The 22,525-nt window shown below is 38.6% G+C and overlaps 1 protein-coding gene across 3 annotated transcripts in view; it reads right to left on the minus strand.

Annotated features, from left to right (window-relative positions):
• Positions 1–22,525, minus strand: part of dop1b.L (DOP1 leucine zipper like protein B L homeolog) — a 75,481-nt gene that overhangs the window by 24,696 nt on the left and 28,260 nt on the right. For 2 of the 3 annotated variants that reach the window (XM_041581554.1, XM_041581552.1), the window contains exons 4-19: positions 21,138–21,308; positions 16,589–16,778; positions 15,298–15,396; positions 14,731–14,854; positions 14,230–14,339; positions 13,177–13,291; positions 12,110–12,230; positions 11,744–11,863; positions 11,109–11,211; positions 10,164–10,355; positions 9,433–10,069; positions 8,092–8,363; positions 6,890–7,042; positions 5,716–5,816; positions 4,843–5,033; positions 1,524–3,099 (exon numbers count right to left, since the gene is read on the minus strand). In XM_041581554.1, the coding sequence (XP_041437488.1) occupies positions 1,524–3,099; positions 4,843–5,033; positions 5,716–5,816; positions 6,890–7,042; positions 8,092–8,363; positions 9,433–10,069; positions 10,164–10,355; positions 11,109–11,211; positions 11,744–11,863; positions 12,110–12,230; positions 13,177–13,291; positions 14,230–14,339; positions 14,731–14,854; positions 15,298–15,396; positions 16,589–16,778; positions 21,138–21,308 (4,275 nt within the window). The remainder of the gene's footprint in view (positions 1–1,523; positions 3,100–4,842; positions 5,034–5,715; positions 5,817–6,889; positions 7,043–8,091; positions 8,364–9,432; positions 10,070–10,163; positions 10,356–11,108; positions 11,212–11,743; positions 11,864–12,109; positions 12,231–13,176; positions 13,292–14,229; positions 14,340–14,730; positions 14,855–15,297; positions 15,397–16,588; positions 16,779–21,137; positions 21,309–22,525) is intronic. The other variant, XM_041581553.1, reaches the window with a different exon arrangement.

Below are 22,525 nucleotides of genomic sequence, written 5' to 3' on the forward strand. Positions count from 1 at the left end.
TTGGGCTTTGTATATTTACTTACTGGATCGGACGGACTCAGATGTTCTTTGAGGTTTGTGCTTCTTGCATAACTGAACTTTGGCCTGTTGGAAACTTTAGAGCCTAGAACATCATCTTTTGCCACAATATCCCAATACTTCATTACAATGTCTTTTGTTGCCTTACTTTGGGGGTTATATTTACTGACATAGTATATGTCCCCTGTATCACTGTTTTTTGCCTCGTGTGCTTTGTTTTGTAGCAACTGTGCTCGTTCAATACATTTGACTGCATCTATAGTGTTTTGGATCAAACTACTGGGATATCCCCTTTCTAGAAACTTGTTTGCCATTTTTGATAAATCTTCTGCACACTGCTCAGGGACACTGTCTATTCTCACTACCCGCATCTCTGTGGGAGAGCTACTACTTGCTACTTGTTACAATGGACGTGCAAAGCCTTTACACTAGGCAGTTGAAAGAAAGGATTAATATGCACAGGGCAAGCATCAGGGCAGCTCTGGATACGGAGAGAAAAGTTGAACCAGGTAAGCAGGATATTGCCCAGCAACCAGTAGCCAAACACTGGAAAGAAGCTAGACACGATCCATCAACGTTTAAGTGTATGCCAATCGACCAGATTAAAAGACCACCAAGACGTGGCGATATTGATAATATATTGCTGAAACGAGAAGCATTTTGGATACACGAGTTGGATTGTGTATCGCCCAAAGGACTCAATGGGCAACTCCAGCTAAGCTGTTTCCTAACCTAATTTGCAACAAATGTATGCCAAGTGCCAAGTTGTAACAGTATCTTTTCCATTTTTTAGGTAATTGTAACAATCTAATACTACTATGATTGATGTGATTAGTCTCCACTACTTGTAAGTAATATGTTTCAATTTCTTCAAGGGATTTACTATGTGACTGGGTGTTAGGTTACAATATATGGAGATAAGAGCCTCTGGAGAGGCACAACACTGACACCGTGTGGTCAAAGGTTGAAATGGCACATATGAGCACAGAAAAGAAAGACTTTTTTTGAAACTACTGACAGTATATGGACATGTGACGTCATGAAGGCGCCAAATTCACTTAGGGGGGTGGGTATATAAATCACTGTTTGTATCTTGCACACCATCCTTGATAAAGGTTCCCAGGCGGAACCGAAACGTTGGAGTTATGTGTGTTTAATAATAAAAAACACTTTTTTCATCGCAAAATGGAGTGTGCTGATCCTTCCAACCTTTATTTATATATATATATATATATATATATATATATATATATATATATATATATATATATATATATATATATATATATATATATATATATATATATATAGTACTTTTCTTAACAGTACTTTGCAAATAAAGTTATACATACATAAAGATTAGAGCAAATTATGGTGTCCTTTAAAATGTTGGAGGTTATGCATGTTTCACTCTTTTATCCCTCGCAGTACATTCAGGGTTTTTCAACATTTTATAATCCTATATTTTCACATTAAAACAAATTTCACATTAAAATGAAATTTACCTAATCTTAAAAGCCTCATTTTCATACTGCTTTACAAGTTCATCCAGGTTTTTACAGATTTGCACGACAAATGGAGCAACTGTTAATCCCAACGATTTCCCAAAAAAGGGCAAAGAAGAGGTGACCAAAGCAACCCACTGGGGATGCATTCCATAGCCATAATCTGGGCGCAGAGCTTTTACAACAGCCGAGACAAACAAACCCTGGGAGGTTATGCTATGGGTCTGCACATATTGCATGGCGTTAATAGACTGCTGGAAGTTGATGCCCCGTTGCCATTCCTTAGTGAGGTCTCCTTGTGCATCCTGATCGTCTTGTAACTGCCGCAGATGATGCTCTAACACAATCAGCACCTGCAGAAGCTTCAGAAGCTCAATCTGAAGAGGGTGCTCACTCCATATCTGGTCTTGACCAAAATTAATTATTCCTTCCTCAAAAAAGCCTTCTTCCTTGTCTCTGTTCCCACTAGCTGACATCAGCTCGTACTTTTTCTGGCTTGTGTACATAGAAGCAGACAAAGACAATAGCACAAATTCTTGCACTTTGCATCTTTCCAGCAAACAGTGTATGAACTCAGCTTTCTTCCCCTCTGAGGATTTAGCAGTGCTGACCAGCTGAGACATTATTCTGATCAAAACTTCAACACTTTTCACTTGCACATCTCTGTTTCCAAGCACATCTTTGTGGCTGACCTTCAAATAACATGGATAATAGGAACGTAAGAAACTCAAGCAGAGGTAAGTCAGAAGTTCTATCAACAAAGAATGAGGGCACATCAGTGGGGACTGGGTTTGAAGTTTGCCGTAAAAGCTCTGTCCAACTAGGGCCTCCTGGTGCCTGGCAAGTAGGTTGTAGATTAAGTTGAGATGTGCAGTGGAGCTAGTGTCCATGGTGGTCGTAGCTACGGACTCAATAAACTCTTTGGGGTTGGTTTTTAGAATGGCTTCCAACACAGTAAAAGCATACAATACCCTCTTAGAATCATAGGGTTGTAGGTACAAAAGAATGTGTTTGAACAGAGCTTCAATCATCTCCTCCTTCTCCTTTTGTTGCTTTAGAATCTGAGAGCTTTTGATTGCCTGAAGCTCCACATCAGCTTCATCATCACTAGAGAGGGATTCAGAGGTCTGTGTTACATCTGATTCTGTGCGGACAAGACTTAATAATGCATTTTGTCTGGGCATGTCCATGTTTTGTTGGCCTGTGTTCTTAAGAATAGCTTGCCCTGCTGTGTTGTCTCTACAGTTCTGATCACTGCTGAGGTCCAGGGAGCTTGGAGAGAAGGATGAAGTGTTATCACTGCCATTATGCCCAGTGCTGGTATCTGCTGATTCTGTATGTTCACTGTCATCCTGCTCTAAAATATACGGAGCATCCCTAAAATCTGCTGTACGGTTCTCAGTCAACTCAATCTTTATTTTCTCTGGATCCTTCTCAACTTCAGCCCAAAGGGCATCTCTGTCCACGGTGTTAATCTGGGGTAAATTTTCCTCAGAACTGCTTAAAGGAGAGTCACGAAATCCTGCGGAGTCTTTCAATGAGGTTCTTTTCTTCCGACACCAGTAGTGGAACTCTTCTGAAAGAAAATAAAGGAAAGTTACATTTTGTTTCTAAGTTACTAATGGCAAATAAGCAACACATGACAAGATAATATTTTTTAATTTAATGTCCCTTTAAACATATCATTAGAGAGGCAGGAAAGTGGATTTAATATCACAGATTAGGTGCAGTATATTGACGACCTTGGAATTATCTACTGATGTTAGCAGATTGTGTTGCATTTTTAGTTTGTTTAAATGGCCCGGATAGGGGTACTCAGCACAATATGCACATAATGCTTGCTTCTAATGCAGAGCACATTCCAGGTGCCAAGTACATGCTTCTAGAGTGCTTTGTGTACCGTGGGGGCTCTGCTTTTGTACACATATGAAGGGACCTGCCAAATAACACCCGGATCCCACTTACCTGCAGCAAGGACAGTGCCCATACACAAATGCAGGACAGTGCTGCATACACAGACAGATGCAACTTGAGGGAGACAAAGTGCACCGTGAGCAATAGGTCTCAAAAAAACAACAAATGGCCTTGCTGCTTGCACATTCCATAGAAAACCCATTAACTTCTCATTCTAGAATAACTACTTTATTCTACTAATGAAGTGATCTCTAAGGGGCAGATTTACTAAGGTTCAAATGGTAAATTAGAATTTTTTTTTCAAAACCCACACATTCTAATTTAAAGGGCAAGTAAAATCTAAAATAGAATAAGGCTAGAAATGCTGTATTTTGTATACTTAACATAAACATGAACTTATTGCACTACAAGTCTAATCAATCACATGATTTATGCTTTCAAAGTTGGTTACAGGGGGTCACCATCTTGTAACTTTGTTAAACATCTTTGCAAGACCAGGACTGTGCACATGCTCAGTATGGTCTGGGCTGCTTAGGGATCGTCATAAATTATCAAAACAGCACAAGTCAAATAATATCTGCCAGAAGCCGATACAGAACGACTGATTAATAATCAGAATATGCAGACTGCACTGGGTCCTGTGTTAGTAGTTTTTGTATTGTTTAATACAAACTTTCTCCAACTCTCCAGAACCAGTGGCTGCAGCAAAATAATCCTCCAAATAGAATCCCAGTTTATCTGTTTAAATCTGGCTCCATGATCTTTGTCCCTGCAGCTGGAGTTGGAAACAGTAAAGTAAATAAAATCCAATACAAATCTCTACAGTAAGGTGGGGGCTCCCCCTGCTGTTCATAAGTATGATTGTTTCCCTGCAGAGCAGTTAGGGGCCATCAATCCACAGCAGTACATGAAGGGAGAATTTCACTGCATACAGTCAGGTTTCTTATGAAAACTGTGAACATTTTTTAAATAAAATAGAAAGTAAAAATGGGATTACATGCCCTTTAAAGCCACCAACTCAAATTTAAATGTGATATGTATCACACCTCGTCCCTGGAAACAGTTCTAATTCGACTATTCTCCACCTTAAACCTGTCGAGTTCATGTACAAGTCAATGGCAGAGGTCCCTTGAACTATTTAAAGATGTTAATAGTAGTGATGAGCCAAATTTTTGCCAAGTTTTGCTTCAAAAATGACGCTTCATAGACGGCAATGGGAGAAAAAAGCAGAGTTTTTTTTCGGAGGAAATTTGATTCAAGTTTTTGGGTTGGGACTATTCGATTGAATTTTAGACCCCATTTTCATAAATAACATACCATTCGAATTGTAAAGAAAATCTAATTTATTAGAGTTTTGAAAACTTCACATTACTTCAAAATTCGAACATAACCCTGTGTCTGCTACCTGAAGAGTTCTTCTGTTTGATGCAGTGGATAGAGTTCCGTTGAGTCTTTGGGTGGAGCAGGAGCAAGAAAACAGCTTCCAGAATCCGTGCAACATCATTCAAGGACAGGGCCCTTACCAGCCACCCCTGAGCAGCGGCTCCAATAGCACCGTCAGAGCAATTTAAGCTATCGAGGACCACAAATAAGGACCTAGAAACATAAAAAAAAAACTGTTATCCTGAGAAATCTGGGGATAAATGTCGATTTAATCTATATTCCTCTACACTTTTGAGGGGGAACATTAAAGCATGTCTGCCTGGTTTATTACGCCCCTTGCTGAATGTGTCTCCACCCAGGTTTTGAATTACTTAAAAGAAGATACACCTAATTATACATGTTATTGTTTCCTACCATTTAGTAGCTATATAGTGCAGTTCCCCCAGCTCTCCAGTACTATTGAAATCAAAGCGACTGGTGGTCGCATTGAGAGGTAATTTTAAACCAGTACACATAGCATCTAAGAGTTATGCTACTTATAGGTTCTGTGCATACTGGTTTTCAATTGGCTCCCTCTACAGAGAGGAAAGAGTGCACTCGGTGACCACTTTTATTTCAACAGAATCAGAGATCCAGATGGAGAACTGGAAAATTACAACTAGCAAACAAGAAACACACCAACAAAGGTATATTAGAAAGTAATAGAATCCTTAAACTAAATGGGAACCTTTTGCTTCCCTTTTAAACAACCACTATATTTTGGGTGCATATTATAGCTGTGAAACTTCTCTAAATTTCTTGTTAAAAATGAATAAATAAACTGTGATTTTAATTTTCTTCCTACAGCAGGAGATAATATAAAGATTTAATAATGCAGCCACCCTAATTAACCGACCTGTCAAAAGAACGGTTATGGGATGTGACTCTGCTCCCCTGAATCTCCCGTGTCAGATGCCAAATCACAGAAAACCGGAACAGCGCTTCCAGTCTGATCAACTGCGCAAGGGAAACAAATAAATATAAGTGAATTATTGCAATGCATAATAAGAGCACCAAACTCTAGAGAAAAGTGGTAATGTAAGGCTTTGGGTCATAGAACATAACTCATTGGGGGAAAGATTAGTTACAGCCAGGGCAATATCTGCAAGGAGTCCGTATGTTCTCCCACACTTGAAACACAAACAGGTACGTTAATTGGCTTAGGAATCTTAGATTGTAAGCTCCACTGGGGCAGGGACTAATGTCATTGATGTACAATCTCTGTAAAGGGCTGCAGAATATCCTGGCACTATTTATATATAAATAATAATACATGTTTTATTTAACATAAAACTTTTTATAAATTGAAAATATTGATAGCTATACAATTTAATGTAAAGCCCTCGGCATATACTCTATATAATATCCCAAAATATTTAATAAATATTTTTCTATTTTACATTTCACACAGATGTACATAACCCATCCAACGGTGAGATGGAAGAGCTGAAGCTTTATAGATACAATCTGGTATTTTCTATTTAATGTATAATGAATAGCTGCTTAAAATTACATTTCCTTTGTATTCATTAGGGATGCACCGAATCCACTATTTGGAATTCGTCCAAAACCCCAGAATCCTTCGCGAAATATTCGGGCGAATACCGAACCAAATCTGAATTTGCGTATGCAAATTAGGGGTGGGGAGGGAAAAACACTTTTTTACTTTGTTTTGTTACAAAAAGTCATGCAATTTCCCTCCCCGTCCCTAATTTGCATATGAAAATTAGGAATCGGATTTGTTCCGGCCTGGCAGAAAGTTTCGGCCGAATCCTGCTGAAAAAGGCCGAAGCCCGAATTCGGTGCATCCCTAGGAAAAAAAACTATTTTATGGTGGCGTTTTTCTATTAATTTTTATTTATAGAAAATAAAGGAAAGGAAACACTGCTGATTGATGCCGCATGAAATTGGAAAGCTAACAAAACCTTTAAAACACTGGACATCTCTCAGAACATCTCTCTGGCCAAATCACTGAAAATCTAAGGTCAGGACAGGAGGGAACAATATGTACAATACAATGTAGCCCTTACTTTGTCATTATGCAACAGAGTCTGGCAGATGATCTCTTCACAGATGCTAGCAGATGGAGCCAAGCAATGAAGTCTGTAGAACAGTTCCACGCAGGTGATGTGATGCTCCCGGGTTTCTATATTGAGCTGATTCCACAGTACATGTGCCACCCTCTAGTGGGAGACATTAAAGACATGTAAACCCTCCTCACAAAAATTTAATCAGTAAACAGCCTCTTTGAAATCTTTCGTTACCTGCCACTCTGGTTGTTAAAAGGTTAACAGTAAGGCTGCAGCATCCCCTTAATCACTTAGAATTCCTTCTCCACCTCTAACCCACTCTGGCTGTCTGGCTTTGGCTGTTGACTAATTAGCATGCTCAGTTCTTCTCAGCTCAGATCACTAAACACACCCTCCAGTCTAACAGCCAATGCAGAGATAGCATTGCTGGTTCCCATTGAAACTCTAGCTATCTGAGCCTATTTTTTTCTCCTAACCACCTCTCCTGAGCTCAGCTTAACCAGTACACTGATCATTCCCAGCAGAACTTTTTATCAAAGTATGTTGCAACACTGCATTCTGCATTGCATGAACTTTACAGCATACATGTATCAATGTTACTGATGATGTGTCAGAAGGAAAATGGCCACCGGGTGAAAGCTGCTATTTGTTTTAGGAAAATGTGATGGCGCCGGCAAATGGAGGGGGAATATGCAGTACAAATGATGGGGTTTGGGTGGGAAAGATATGCCCAAATACATGGTAGGAAAATGTAGGCTTTACATGTCCTTTAACAGCATGTTACAGAAATCTTTTTAGTGGTAGCTATGGCACATATTATATTGTATCAGCTGCATTGCACTGCAGAAATCATCCATAGTAAATCAATTGAATGTGAACTTTCCAACTCAGAGCCCTGTACTGCATACACTTTTCTCTTTATAGCTTATAGCTTTCTGGAACACTTACACAACTAATGAATGGGCCGCTACACCTTACTTTTTCCCTACGGATTTGTCTAATGGAAATATTAGGTGGTGAATGAATAAATATATATATGAAACATTTCTATATCAGCCATAGTTCTAAGGTTATCACTGAGAGTGATAGAAAATGATGATCACATAAGACAACATGTTATTATATTTCCTATTTTAGTGATGCACAGCCATGTAAAATAGAAGAAAAGAATACATATTTTATATGTCATTGAGCCAACATACCGGATAGAAATCAGTTTTATCAGCAATAAGTCTTAAAACTCCAGGTGACACAGGCGGGATTGTGACCATCTGGAGTTTCCCAAAAACCTCGCCGAACCCTGGAGTTTTACTCCTTTTCATTCGATCTTCCAGCACCAGAGAGAGGGACTGAGAGTGGTTGATGATTTCGAGCAGGGTAGAAATGGCCACATTTTGGATATAGCAGTCCTTCACACAGCAGCACACTGTCATGAGAGACTTGAACCACAGGGGGGAGCTAGTATCACCAGAACCTTATATGAAATGAAGAGAAAGGCAAATAAGTAGAGAGCAACATCCTGGACCCAGTACATAAAATTGCTTTTTCCCTTGAAGAGATACTAGGGCTCATTTCTGATCGTGATGGTGGAAAAAGTTTAATCAATTGAAATTACGTGCAATGTGATGAAATAATAGCATAATGGCACAATTTGCTTGGTGCAGATCAGTAGCACCTATTGACATAAACCTAGAACCACTGCTTTGTCCAAATTGGAAGTAATTCCAGAGTTTCCATGTGTCAGTGAGTAAACTTAAGCATTATTCATAACAGTAGATTGGGAGGGTGCTTTGGCACTCCCTGCAAAGAGCTAAATTTTGAGTCTATTTTAGCACTTTGCACTCACTTTTGTGATCATAAATGAGGCTATGTTTGGTTTGCAGATCTGCTGATAATGATACTGCTTAGATGATCTACCTACTTCTATGGTCTGAGGGACTGATTCCCTCAACAGACAATGGTTAACAATATGGTTATGATATTTCAAGTCTTATGAATAGTGAGGTTCCAAAAAAGTAGAGAATGCTGACACAAACAACTTAAATTAAAGGGATTCTGTCATGATTTTATGATGTCGTTTTTTTATTTCTAAATTACACTGCAAATAATTCACTGTCCAATATAAAATTTAATTCCTGAACCAGCAAGTGTATTATTTAGTTGTAATATTGAGTGATGTTCTTAGGCAGCTGTTATCTGGTTACCTTCCCATTGTTCTGTTGTGAGGCTTCTGGGGGGCGGGGGAGGGAGGGGGTGATATCACTCCAACTTGCTGTACAGCAGTAAAGAGTGACTGAAGTTTATCAGAGCACAAATCACATGACTGGGGGCAGCTGGGAAACTGGCAATATGTCTAGCCCATTTCTAGCCCCAATCTGTTTGCTATTTTGAGAAATGGATTTCAGTGCAGAATTCTGCTGTAACAGCACTATTAACTGATGCGTTTTCTTTTCCCATGACAGTATCCCTTTAAAGATTATTTTAGGCTTGCAGTTCACCACCATTATAGTGGCTATGTGATACAATAAAATGATCTCCCTTACCAGGCACTTGAGAAAGAACAGAATATAAATGCTCGGTCTCTTCTTCTGACATGTATACAGGGAAAGTTGCACAGTCCAGCAGCACATGACAAGCAGCGGCAAAGGCCTCCCTACAGTCCTCATTTATCTCCCCCATGTTCCGTAGTAAACGTTCAATATCCCACTCCTCCTCTGTGCCTTTATTTGTTGTCTTATTAGGGCTTTGTTTCAACACTGGGGCACGGGGTGTGAAGAAGTCTGTCAGCATCTGTTTGAACTGGGGTCCAGTGATCTGCTTTGGTTCCCATGAACCTCTCTTTTTTGTGTTCATGTCATTTTCAGTGATTACCCCATTCTCAGGTGAGTTTCGCCCTTCACCTTCAAGCTGGATCCTAAAGAGCTGTTTGCTTGCAAAGTTGGCCACCAGCTCCTGGAAACAGTGCAGAGTCATCTGCATGTTCCCTCCCTTCTTCCACACATCTCCCTTATCTGGGCAGACCCTTGGCATACGTAGGTGCTTAGACAGCTCCGGAGAAGAGGCACTCAGGCCAATGCCACTGTCCTCTGACTTGAGTGGGTGGAAGACTGGTTCATCATCTGCCATCTCCCCCTCAATGTCTGGAGGTGGATTCAACGTCTCTGATTCTTTCAATGGATCCTGAAATGGAAAGGAAACAATCAGGTCCATCTAAATTCTACCAGGACAATAAAATGGGTTGGAAAATATAAAGGTGGAGTAACCATAAGCCTACCATGTCTGAACTGGGTGTTTCCATGTCAAGAAATGCTGGTGGCATCTGCACTTTGCTGAGAACTTTAAAGCAAGTCTTTAGGGCAAGGGTCAGTTCCGGAAGGCTCAGGGCATCTATGTTATCAGACAGAGACTGAGCCATGAAACTCAGCATCTGAGGTAGGTACTGTGTCTGTACCTCTGAATAGAGTTCCTAAAGAAAATTGAAATAATTCAAGTGGTTAATTATTATAATCACACCTTCTATAATATTTTTGATAAAAACCTTCTTCCCTTGATTCACTATAGACATGAAATGAATAGCACATAATCCCATTTAACCACTAGATGAGCAGCACATGTAATATGGAAGCAGTAAGTTAAAATGTGTAGAACAATCTGTGAACTCTGCACCCATACTCAATTATAGTAAGCTCTGCAGCATTTTTACTTTGAGATTGTTTTCAAAATACATATGAAAAAAACTCTAAATTAGCAGGTAGATTATTTTTCTGTTTGATCAAATTTGCAATCCACATTAGTAATGTATGTTTTATACTTCAATGTAAGATTACACCTGAGTGAAATAATTCTCAGACAGGCCTAATAACTGGGCATATTTGCTAAGAAAAGTAATAGCTGATATGGCAACCCAATGGATTTGTTACAACTTGAGGCAGAAAATGGGAAAGGCTAAACAATGATCAATATTGCTATGATTCAGTTTGTTTTCACATTAATTTCTGTTTTCATGCTAGTAGAGCAGCTCAGATGTTTTGGGAAGTATATCTAGTAACAGAGCATTCTAAAATAGAAACAAAGGATTGGCTTTATGAGTCACTCTGGACATTTCGTGTATGGGAAAATATAGCAAAGATACTAAAATCAAGGACCTCCCACATCAAAGTGTCCCACAGCTAACCTTTGAAAGTGTGAACATATTTATAAAACTGAGAAACTTCCATACCAGAGGAATGACATCCAGAAGAAATACCAGCAAACTGCAAACTTCTGTAATACTGGGAGCTCTGCCCAAATAGTCACCAGCAGGGTTATCATGGTCCTTTCTCCTAATGGAGTAAAAAACAATTAACTGGAAAGCAAATCATTGATCACAATTAATAGACAAGTGTAATGTTACCAGGGCTTATAAGACTCAAGTAAAGCAGAAATAGAACACAGAACACTCTAAAAGCAACTTACATGGAGAGGGATAGAGGGAGTAGAACCATAGAAAGAACCTACATGGAGAGGGATAGAGGGAGTAGAGCAATGTGATGGTAGCTTATGGTGGGAGGAGTAGGGAGGAGGTAACACACGCAATGGGAGAGAGTAGGCCCATCTTATAGGTAGTGGGATAATTATTTTTAAATTCACACTTTGGGAGGCCAAAAACAATGATGGAAACCCCAATCTTTGGGTCTACATTGACTAGTCATATTGGCACGGATTTCCACACTATAACTGATTTCTGCACATCTAATCTGTCTAACGTCTAATAATCACAGTCAGGTTTCTTTCACGTTGGGTTTTTGCGGCATACTATTCATCAGCTTGACCAGTGAAAAATAACTAAAACACAAGGGTACGGCACCCGCTCACCTGAAGCTGTCCTCAAAGCAGATGGTCATGTAATCCCACAGAAAGTCTGAACTTAAAGATGAAATCAATAGGTTGACTGTTTTCACAATCTCAGAGGCATTCTTGTTTTCCTTAATGGCACTGTAAAATAAAATTGAGGAGTAAGATATTGAGTAGTCTTCTTCTAAACAATCCTAAGCAAATCCTGAATAAGATCATAGCGTGTAAAGAAAAGGTGAGATGGTGAGAGTGAAAGGCTTAAGTTATAGGGCATTCTGGGAACTATAGTTTTGCAGGAAAGGAGCTGCGGGTTATAAATAGTGGCACTTAAAGTGAGTATTTTTTCCCTGATTTCTGCCACCCCTTTGATTATTGCTACACACCCACCTTATAAGCGGGGCACCATTTTGGCTGTAGCTGAGCTGCATTTGTGTCCCCAACGCATCTCTGCAGTAAGCAATGAAGGCTCGCATCACTTCCAAGAAGAGTTCTCCCACCACTGGGGGGCCTGTAATTAGACAAAGGCACTGAAATGTAGGGCAAAGACATGAAACAAGGTACTGGTTTGGTGTAGGCAGGGTTTAAGGTGGATCATATAATTTAATAAAAATGGAGCGTATGCAAGATGGCCTTCCCGTAATTCGGAGATTTCTGGATAACAGGCTTCTGGATAACATACTTCCTATACACACACACAATTTTATATATATATATATATATATATATATATATATATATATATAACCCCATTCGGGGTTTACCTTGACGTGGTATGGTGGCTTATCAATTTTATGATCATAACTTTGTAACAAAATAACCCCTATTTGGGTACATATGCAATAGCATTTATTATACTTATATATATATATACACTTTAAAGCCTTTAGAGTGCTCCCACAACCCCCCTGTTTTGATATTATATATATATATATATATATATATCTATATATCTATATCTATATCTATATCTATATCTATATCTATATCTATATCTATATCTATATCTATATCTATATCTATATCTATATCTATATATATATCTATATCTATATCTATATATATATATATAGATATAGATATAGATATATAGATATATATATAATTTTTTTTCACATTTAACTTGCTGTCCCAGCACAAAGAAACAAGGGCACAGAGTACATTGCACCTGCTGCACCCACATATTCCTTTCACATGTCTATAGATGGGATGTGGCTGATAAAGCTGCAAAGAAGCTTTGTTGTCAGCAAGAACTGTACAGATATTGTACTCAAACATGACTAAAGCTGTGGGTTCCCTTCACCTGACATAACATAATCACATAATAACCCATTCTAGTGTTTTGCACAGTACAATACCCTTCTCTGCACATTCAGTGTATGAGTAATAGATCTCCCACATGATATATCAGCAGACAGAGCAAAAGATTGTAAGAACGGTACCAGGAGCTTACTTACCTATCTCAGGCTTGTCCAGGAGGCTAACAAGGATACGGAAAGGTTTCAGATAAACCAGCAGACCCTGCTCTGTGTCTGAGTCCAAGGTGTTCTGGTGCAGTATCTGCATTAAAGCCTAACCAGAGAGATAAAGGGGTTTAGATTTAATATGATTTGCATATATATTTAAGGATTTTACTTACACATAGACACTATAAAATAAAGGCTATAGCAAGAGTCAAAACTATAGAATTCTATATAAAATAACAATGGCAATATAGGTTACATCATCCCTTAGCGTAAATTACCAATACCCAAATTTTCCTGGCCTATATAACTCATTTTGCAGTCGAGTGCTTTTATATGGTCAGTGACATCTAATATCCTTATAATTTACAGAAGGGGGACATTATCCCTTATAATACATGAGTGATACTCAAAGTTCCCTGTATAACTCTGCCTGTAGCCTTGTGCCTTTATATGGTCACAGACCCCTCAGTGACTTCTAATATCCTTATAATTTACAGTAGGGGTACATTATCCCTTATAATACATGAGTTATACTCAGAATTCCCTGTATAACTCAGCCTGCAGCCTTGTGTCTTTATATGGTCACAGAACAACCTCTCAGTGACTTCTAATATCCTTATCATTTACAGTAGGGGGTACATTATTCCTTATAATACACGAGTGATACTCAGAGTTCCCTGTATAACTCAGCCTGCAGCCTTGTGCCTTTATATGGTCACAGAACAACCCCTCAGTGACTTCTAATATCCTTATCATTTACAGTAGGGGTACATTATCCCTTATAATACATGAGTGATACTCAGAGTTCCCTGTATAACTCAGCCTGCAGTCTTGTGTCTTTATATGGTCACAGACCCCTCAGTGCCTTCTAACATCCTTATAATTTACTATACAGTGTTCATATCACCTATGTTTATTAGATGCTATAATTTCGATGTTGTCAGGATAGAGCACAATGACAAAGTTCCAAAAAAATTATTTTGTTTGAAAAATAACTTTATTGCTTCTGACAGGGCTTTAAACAATGCACTTGCCTATTCCTACCTCAACCAAAAGCTCTTTGGAGTATTTTGCAAAGAAGTGGTTGCAGTACTCTTCGTCACCCAATGAGTCCTTTAGTTCTGGAGCCACATGCCTTCCCTTGATATCAGAACCTGTAAGATGACAAGGATTTAAACAGAAAAGGCAATTGGTCTGTGAAAATCACACATCAATGGAATTCCCTGCATTTCATGTATGTAAATCATGTAAAAAGCACTTTGTAAGTTAGACTTCTTTAAGGGCAGTGGAACAATATATTTGATAAATCTGTTCCACCATTGGGTAACAGTTGTGTCCTTGAAATTTGCCAGTGCACTACATGATTGGCTATACAGTATTTTAATACCAATGGGAGAGACGTGAATATACAGGGGACCCTCATTCCACTCACTGCAGTAACAAAACATCACCCCTCTGATTGGGCTACACAAAGAGTCAAATGCAGAATTGTAATGGCAATAAATACTAAACGGCCAATGTTCCCATTTCAACCTATCCACATACCCAGCAGCCAGGCAAACAGCCTCCTGTTCAGTGACATGTCTCTTCTTAACACGGTCTGGATGGATCCAGCAAGTATTCTCACCATGTCTGATCGGTGCAGCAGCACGGAGCATTCATCGGGGACCTAAACCAACAAAACACATCTTTAAAATACATGATAAAGTGTAGTATTTAAAGGGAAACTGTACTGCTTATCATAAAAAAAAAAGAAATATATATATATATATATATAGTACAAATAAGAGTGCAATGGGCAAGGCTATTCAAAAAGAAACGTTATATTCTACCTTAGGGTTGTGGACATCATATAAACTGAGGAGAATATGCAGAGGAGAACTCTATGCATACTGTATAACCAGCAACACCCTTATACCTTATGAATCTGATTTTAAGAAAAATAAACAAATGGCAAACTCTTCTAAGAATACCTACTTTCTTGTAAATCTGCAAGGCTAGGAGCTACATGCTCCAGGATAACATGCCTAATACAGGACACAGTGCTGATAATCTGAGCAAATTCAGCTCTTCTCACCCATGGAACTGTACTACCTCGGCAACATATCTTACCAGGCATGTGTTAAATGGAAAGAAGAACAGAAGAATTTCCAGTGTATTTCGCTGCACAAGGACGTTGGAATCCACGACTGATGCACACAGAGATTTTATCTGCAAAGAACCAAAAAAATTTAATTTTTGAATGAAAGTCTAGTAGTGTCAGTTTTAGTTTAATAAGTAGATTGCATTTCAGATAAGTATTGTACAGTTTCTAGACACTGTATACTTATCAAGTTCATTTTATGGCCAAACCGCCAAAAAGGCCTTTCCGTAAAGTCATACATGTTGATAATTTATTAAATGCGTGGTGAGTAGACACAGATTATACAGAAAAGCTGATTTTCAGCTGGAGCCCTATTCTTACAACCAGAAAACAAAGTGCTTAGTATTCCTTTAATTTAACTATGTTTTAATAGAATACAGAAATACTGGTTTTGCATGCACAGCTACAATATATACTGTATAGGAATTCTGATATACATGCAGTGGAGTAACTTGGTTTCTGGGCCCCACAGAATTTGTATAGGGCCCCATAATTTTTGAAATAAATATATGTGACAGGGAGCTAAAGCAAAACCACTGCCGATCGCTTGCTACCTTCTATATGGGAGTGTTGTATACACAAATCAATATCTGTCTATGTTCATTAAGATTGCAGCAGAAGAAACAATTCAAATTCCCTGTGGAGTCCCAGGAATGTGCTGGCATATTGTGTTGGCTGTAAAAGCTCCCCTGACTCTCTCCACTTTAAGGTGCTGTGGGGGAAATTAGAAGTGATCTCACTATCTGTACAGCTGGACTCTGCGTTCAATTCTCAATATTTAAAATACTAAAAAATATCACACAATATTTACCTGCTAACCCCCATGCACAACCTCCAATGAAATTAACTTCACTGCTAGAAATTCTGTCACTCTGTATATACTACAATACACTACTGTACCAGCTATTGCTGCATCAATATTAGCAAGTATTTACAAAGTATATAATGTATCTGAGAGTATAGTGTATGATGGTTTAGCTAAAAAAAATACAGTGTATGGAATTTTAATAAATAAAGTACCGACAGTTGTAAAATATGAGGATATTATAAGTTACCTCGCAGTTCCATGACCTGTATAAAAACACTCGGCCTTCGGCCTCGTGTTTTTATATGGTCATGAAACTCCTCGGTAACTTATAATATCCTTATATTTTACAAGAGGGGGTACTTTATTCACTATATATTGAAAGAAAATGACAGTTGGAATTTTGCTTATTTACATATGCTTTACATCATGATTGAATGAGATGTCAGACTTACAGCTAACTCCTGATCCTTTCCAAGCATGTAACTTTGTGATTGGACAGATAAATCTTTATTAATATGACTAACAACAAAGAGAGAAGCGGGAAGCCGAATGGAGCTGCTGACCAGGACACTTCCCCAGAGAGAGCCATAGAAGACATCTTGTCCCACCACCACAGCGAGACGCTGCAGCAGTTGGTCTGTCCTAGAAGAGGGAAAGAACAGAAATATAAATTATTACTAGACAGCATTTTGAATATTGGTGCTTTCCACCAGATAACGACAGTGGTCAAAACGCTGAAGGCCAAAAGAGCACATTTTATAGCACTTTTATGTAACAAACTCGGTAAAGACACATGTCAAACCCAAGTACCCAAATAGCTGCTGCGCACATTGTTGCAGAACCACAATTCAGCAGCTGCAAAAAAAAGAATGGAAGTTGTAAAACCACAACCGATGGATTATCATAATACTATCTATGCTATAATAATGGAAGGCCAATGTTTGTATTTCCATTACATTTTCTGGAGGCACATTTCATGGGAGCTGCCATGACGTTTGTTTTAAGGAAGAGAAGCCTGAAATGATCCACAGACTATAGTAACAAGTACATGGTATTGTGGTTTGACAATTTTAGGATCATAACTTTGTAACTAAAAAACCCTGTATTTGAAAATACATGCACTTGCACAGAAACTAAGTTACGGTACTAATGAAAGAAGGGACCAGGGAATGTGCATTGATCAATCCCCACAGTTAATTCTTACCATGCGAGACCTGGTCTAACTACAACTCCTTGTATCCTTTCAAAAGTTGAGCTACTAGAGTAATGCTTGGAGTTCTGACAACTGCGGTGCTCCAAAAGTTACTAGTCATTGACCTTTACTTACATTCTTGTGACCACATTATTATATGTCTCCTTGCCTGCAGCAAATTACATCTTTAGATGAAGCCCAATTAGCCAACAGGCTTATACTAATATTTATAATATTCCTTGCCAAGTTGATAATATGCTGAAGGGAACCGGTTAGACATGCCTTTAGGTTCCCACAGTGCATACAGTAGTATCCAGGATACATGGGAGGGAAGCTAATAATTTCCATTATAATTGGAGTGTACTCTGCTTTTTTATATACAGTAGATGTTCTTTCATTCCTTTTCTCTACCATAAACAAGATTAAAAAAAATAAAATTATATATATATATATATATATATATATATATATATATATATATAGATATATATAGATATATATAGATATATATATATATATATATATATATATATATATATATATATATATAATATATATATATATATATATATATATATATATATACACACACACACACACACACACACACACACACAGCACAGACAACTTTTTTCTAATTTTGGTTCTGCCACAATGAATTTTAAATGAAACAATTCAGATGCAGTTGAACTGCAGACTTTCAGCTTTAATTCAGTGGGTTGATCAAAAAGATTGCATAAAAATGTGAGGAACTAAATCCTTTTTTTTAACACAATCACTTCATTTCAGGGGCTCAAAAGTAATTGGACCACTGACTCAAAGGTTATTTCATGGGCAGGTGTGGGCAATTCCTTCGTTATATCATTATCAATGAAGCAGATAAAAGCCCTGGAGTTGATTTGGGGGGGGGGGGGTGCTTGTATGTGGAAGATTTTGCTGTGAATAGACAACATGCGGTCAAAGGAGCTCTCCATGCAGGTGAAACAAGCCATCTTTAAGCTGCAAAAACAGAAAAAACCCATCCGAGAAATTTCTACAATATTAGGAGTGGCAAAATCTACAGTTTGGTACATCCTGAGAAAGAAAGAAATCACTGGTGAACTCAGCAACGCAAAAAGACCTGGATGTCCACAGAAGACAACAGTGGTGGATGATCTCAGAATCATTTCCATGGTGAAGAGAAATCCCTTCACATCAGCCAAACAAGTGAACAACACTCTACAGGAGGTCGGTGTATCCATATCAAAGTCTACCATAAAGAGAAGACTGCATGAAAGTAAATACAGAGGGTGCACTGCAAGGTACAAGCCTCTCATAAGCATCAAGAATAGAAAGGCTAGATTGGACTTTGCTAAAAAAAAACATGTAAAAAAAACAGCACAGTTCTGGGAAAACATTCTTTGGACAGATGAAACCAAGATCAACCTCTACCAGAATGATGGCAAGAAAAAAGTCTGGAGAAGGCGTGGAACAGCTGATGATCCAAAGCATAGCACAGTTCTGTATAAAACATTTGGGAGGCAGTGTGATGGCTTGGGTGTGCATGGCTGCCAGTGGCACTGGGACACTAGTGTTTATCCATCATGTGACACAGGACAAAAGCACAAGAATGAATTCTGAGCTGTTCAGAGACACTGTCTGCTCAAATCCAGCGAAATGCAGTCAAAATGATTGGGAGGCAATTCATAATGACACAAAACATACAGCCAAAGCAACCCAGGAGTTATTAAAGCAAAGGAGTGGAATATTCTTGAATGGCCAAGTCAGTCACCTGATCTGAGCCTAATTGAGCTGCATTTCACTTGTTGAAGACTAAACTTGGGACAGAAAGGCCCACAAACAAACAGCAACTGAAAGCCGCTACAGTAAAGGCCTGGCAGAGCATAGAAAAGGAGGAAACCCAGAATCTGGTGATGTCCATGAGTTCAAGACTTCAGGCTGTAATTATCAGCAAAGGGTTTTCAACCAAGTATTAGAAATTAACATTTTATTTTCAGTTTTTTTAATTGTCCAATTACTTTTGAGCCCCTGAAATGAAGTGATTGTGTTAAAATAAGGCTTTAGTTCCTCACATTTTTATGCAATCTTTTTGTTCAACCCACTGAATTAAACCTGAAAGTCTACAGTTCAACTGCATCGGAGTTGTTTCATTTTAAATTCATTGTGGTACTGTATAGAACCAAAATTAGAAAAAAAAGTTTTGTCTGTCCAAAGATTTATGGGCCAAACTGTATATTTAAAGGAATACATTTTTAAAATATTATTTTTCTTTATAGTATTTAGAATTCTTCATTCTGCCACTAAGTGGAATATATACCAAAAACTACAAGCAAAACAGAGCCTCTGGAAAATGGCTGTTGCAAAGGCTCTAGACGTCCATGTAACCAGCCTTCTCAATGTTGCTGTCTCTCTTATGTAGATACACTTTAAGCATATTGCCTCCATAGACTTGTGAGGTATGGATCTGACCTAAAGAAGCATGTGGCGGGAGAATAAGGGTAAGGTAGACCTACATACAGCTTAAGCTGGCCATAGACGCAAAGATCAGATCGTACGAATCGAGGATTCGTACGATTTTCGGACCGTGTGTGGAGAGTCCCAAATTTTTGGTCTGGTGGAGAACAGTCGTTTGGTCGATCGGACAGGTTAAAAGATTTTTTCGGCTGCTGATAATATCTCTGCGTGTATTGCCGATCGCACGATTTTCAGTGGGAGACTGTCATTAGCTTTGGTCGGACATAACTTTCCTACGATTGTTGTCAGGGGCAGAACATCGGCTCATCTTTTCTTTTGTACTTTATTTGATCGGAATGGTTAGTGGCAGGTCGGGAGATGGGAAAGTCCAATCGTACGATGATTCGTAAGATCGGATCTTTGCGTCTATGGCCAGCTTTAGACACTGTCCATCTTCCCTCAAGCAAGAGAAATGCAGCTTTTTATCCAGAATAAAAGTCCAAGCTATAAATATGTATATTTTTGTTTTGTTTATGCTTACAGAAGAATAAAACAAAAAGGACCTGAATAAACAAGTGATTGTTTCCTTTTAAATGAAAACTAAACCCTAAAAATTAATATGGGTAAAAATGTCATATTTTATATACTGAACTTATTGCACGAGGATAAAGTTTCAGCTTGTCAATAAAAGCAATGATCCAGGACTTCAAACTTGTCACAGGGGGTCACCATCTTGGAAAGTGTCTGTGACACTCACATGCTCAGTGGGCTCTGAGCAGCTGTTGAGAAGCTAAGCTTAGGGCTCGTCACTAATTATCCAGCAGAAAATGAGCTTCCCCTGTAATATAAGCTGATGCTACAGGTTTGCTGATTATTAAATTCTGATGCTAATTGCACTGGTTTCTATGCTGCCATGTAGTAATTATCTGTACTAATTACTAATAAGCCTTATATTGTGACATTTCTATTCTATGTGTACTATATATTGTGAGTGGGTCCCTAAGCTCAGTAAGTGACAGCAGCACAGAGTAATCAGCAAAAAAGAAGATGGAGAGCTACTGGGGCATCTTTGGAGACACAGATCTTTACTGCTAAAGGGCTGTGGTTGCCTTGGGCTGGTACAGAAGCCCAAAACATAACGTACAATATTTCTAGCTACTTCTTTAGTTAAGCTTTAGTTCACCTTTAAGCCACATAGTGATCACAGTGCTGATGTTGTTATACCGTGTTAGCCAGTAATAGGGCAAAAAAATAACAAAAAGATGGTATAAAGGTGATACATGTATTGGCTAATTAAGATAATCGTAGCTAGCTTTCAGAACAATTTAAGTTCCTTTTTCAAGCTGAGCATTTACCTATCATAAATCTCAGATCCCTCCTCTAATCCAGGTAGCAATCCAGTGATGAAAGCCTGGAGACTGGGAAGCAGCGCCCTCTGCAGCGGGATGAAGTAGGTTTCATACAAGCCCAGAAGAATAGGCCTCACCGACATGGCTGCGTGGGACAGCAACGGAAAGAGCCCAGAGCTAAAAGAAAAAGATTAAAAAATATATGAATACATATAGTTTCCACTAGACATGAGTCCCTAACAACCAGGTCTGGACTTAGATTCAGTATCAACCCTGGTATTTCAGGTACACAGAGACCCAATAAATAGTAACTGTCTCTGGTATTTGCCTGAATCTATATATTGTCAGTCAAGGCCTGTAAACAGCTCTCCAGATGTTAACAGGATAATATTGGGAGTTGTAGTATGACAACATGTTTAGTGACACAGGTTAAACCAACTAGGGATAATAAAAGTTGGGAATTTGAATTAATTATAAGTCAATTCATACCTTACAGCAAGAGAACATAATGTATGTTTGCAATTTGCTTCTTTATGTATATGACAACCATATATCAAAATAAGTTACAATTACAGTGCAGTATGCATAACCGATAGTATCTTAAAGGGATACTGTCATGGGAAAACATGTTTTTTTCAAAACGCATCAGTTAATAGTGCTGCTCCAGCAGACTTCTACACTGAAATCCATTTCTCAAAAGAGCAAACAGATTTTGTTATATTCAGTTTTGAAATCTGACATGGGGCTAGACATATTGTTAGTTTCCCAGCTGCCCCCAGTCATGTGACTTGTGCTCTGATAAACTTCAGTCACTCTTTACTGCAGTACTACAAGTTGGAGTTGGGAGATCATCCCCTCCCTTCCCCCCCCAGCCTAACAACAGAACAATGGGAAGGAGAACGAGATAGCAGATCCCTAACACAAGATAACAGCTCCCTGGAAGATCTGAGTACAATACTCAATAGTATAAGACAAGTCCCACTGAGACGGATAACAGCCTGCCAGAAAGTAGTTCCATCCTAAAGTGCAGGCACAAGTCACATGACTGGGGCAGCTGGGAAACTGACAATATGTCTAGACCCATGTCAGATTTCAAAATTGAATATAAAAAAAATCTGTTTGCTCTTTTGAGAAATGGATTTCAGTGCAAAATTCTGCTGGAACAGCACTATCAACTGATGCGTTTTGGAAAAAACATGTTTTCCCATGACAATATGAATTTAAAGGACATGTAAACCCTACATTCTCCTACCATTTATATAAATCGGGAACATCTTCTCCACCCAAAATGCATCAGCTATACTGAGTATATCCACCCTCTGTTAGCCAGCACTATCAAATTTTACTAAAACAAATAGCAACTTTCACCGGCGGCCATTTTCCATCTAACACAT

Source organism: Xenopus laevis, chromosome 2L (assembly GCF_017654675.1).
Source record: "Xenopus laevis strain J_2021 chromosome 2L, Xenopus_laevis_v10.1, whole genome shotgun sequence".
NCBI lineage: Eukaryota > Metazoa > Chordata > Amphibia > Anura > Pipidae > Xenopus > Xenopus laevis.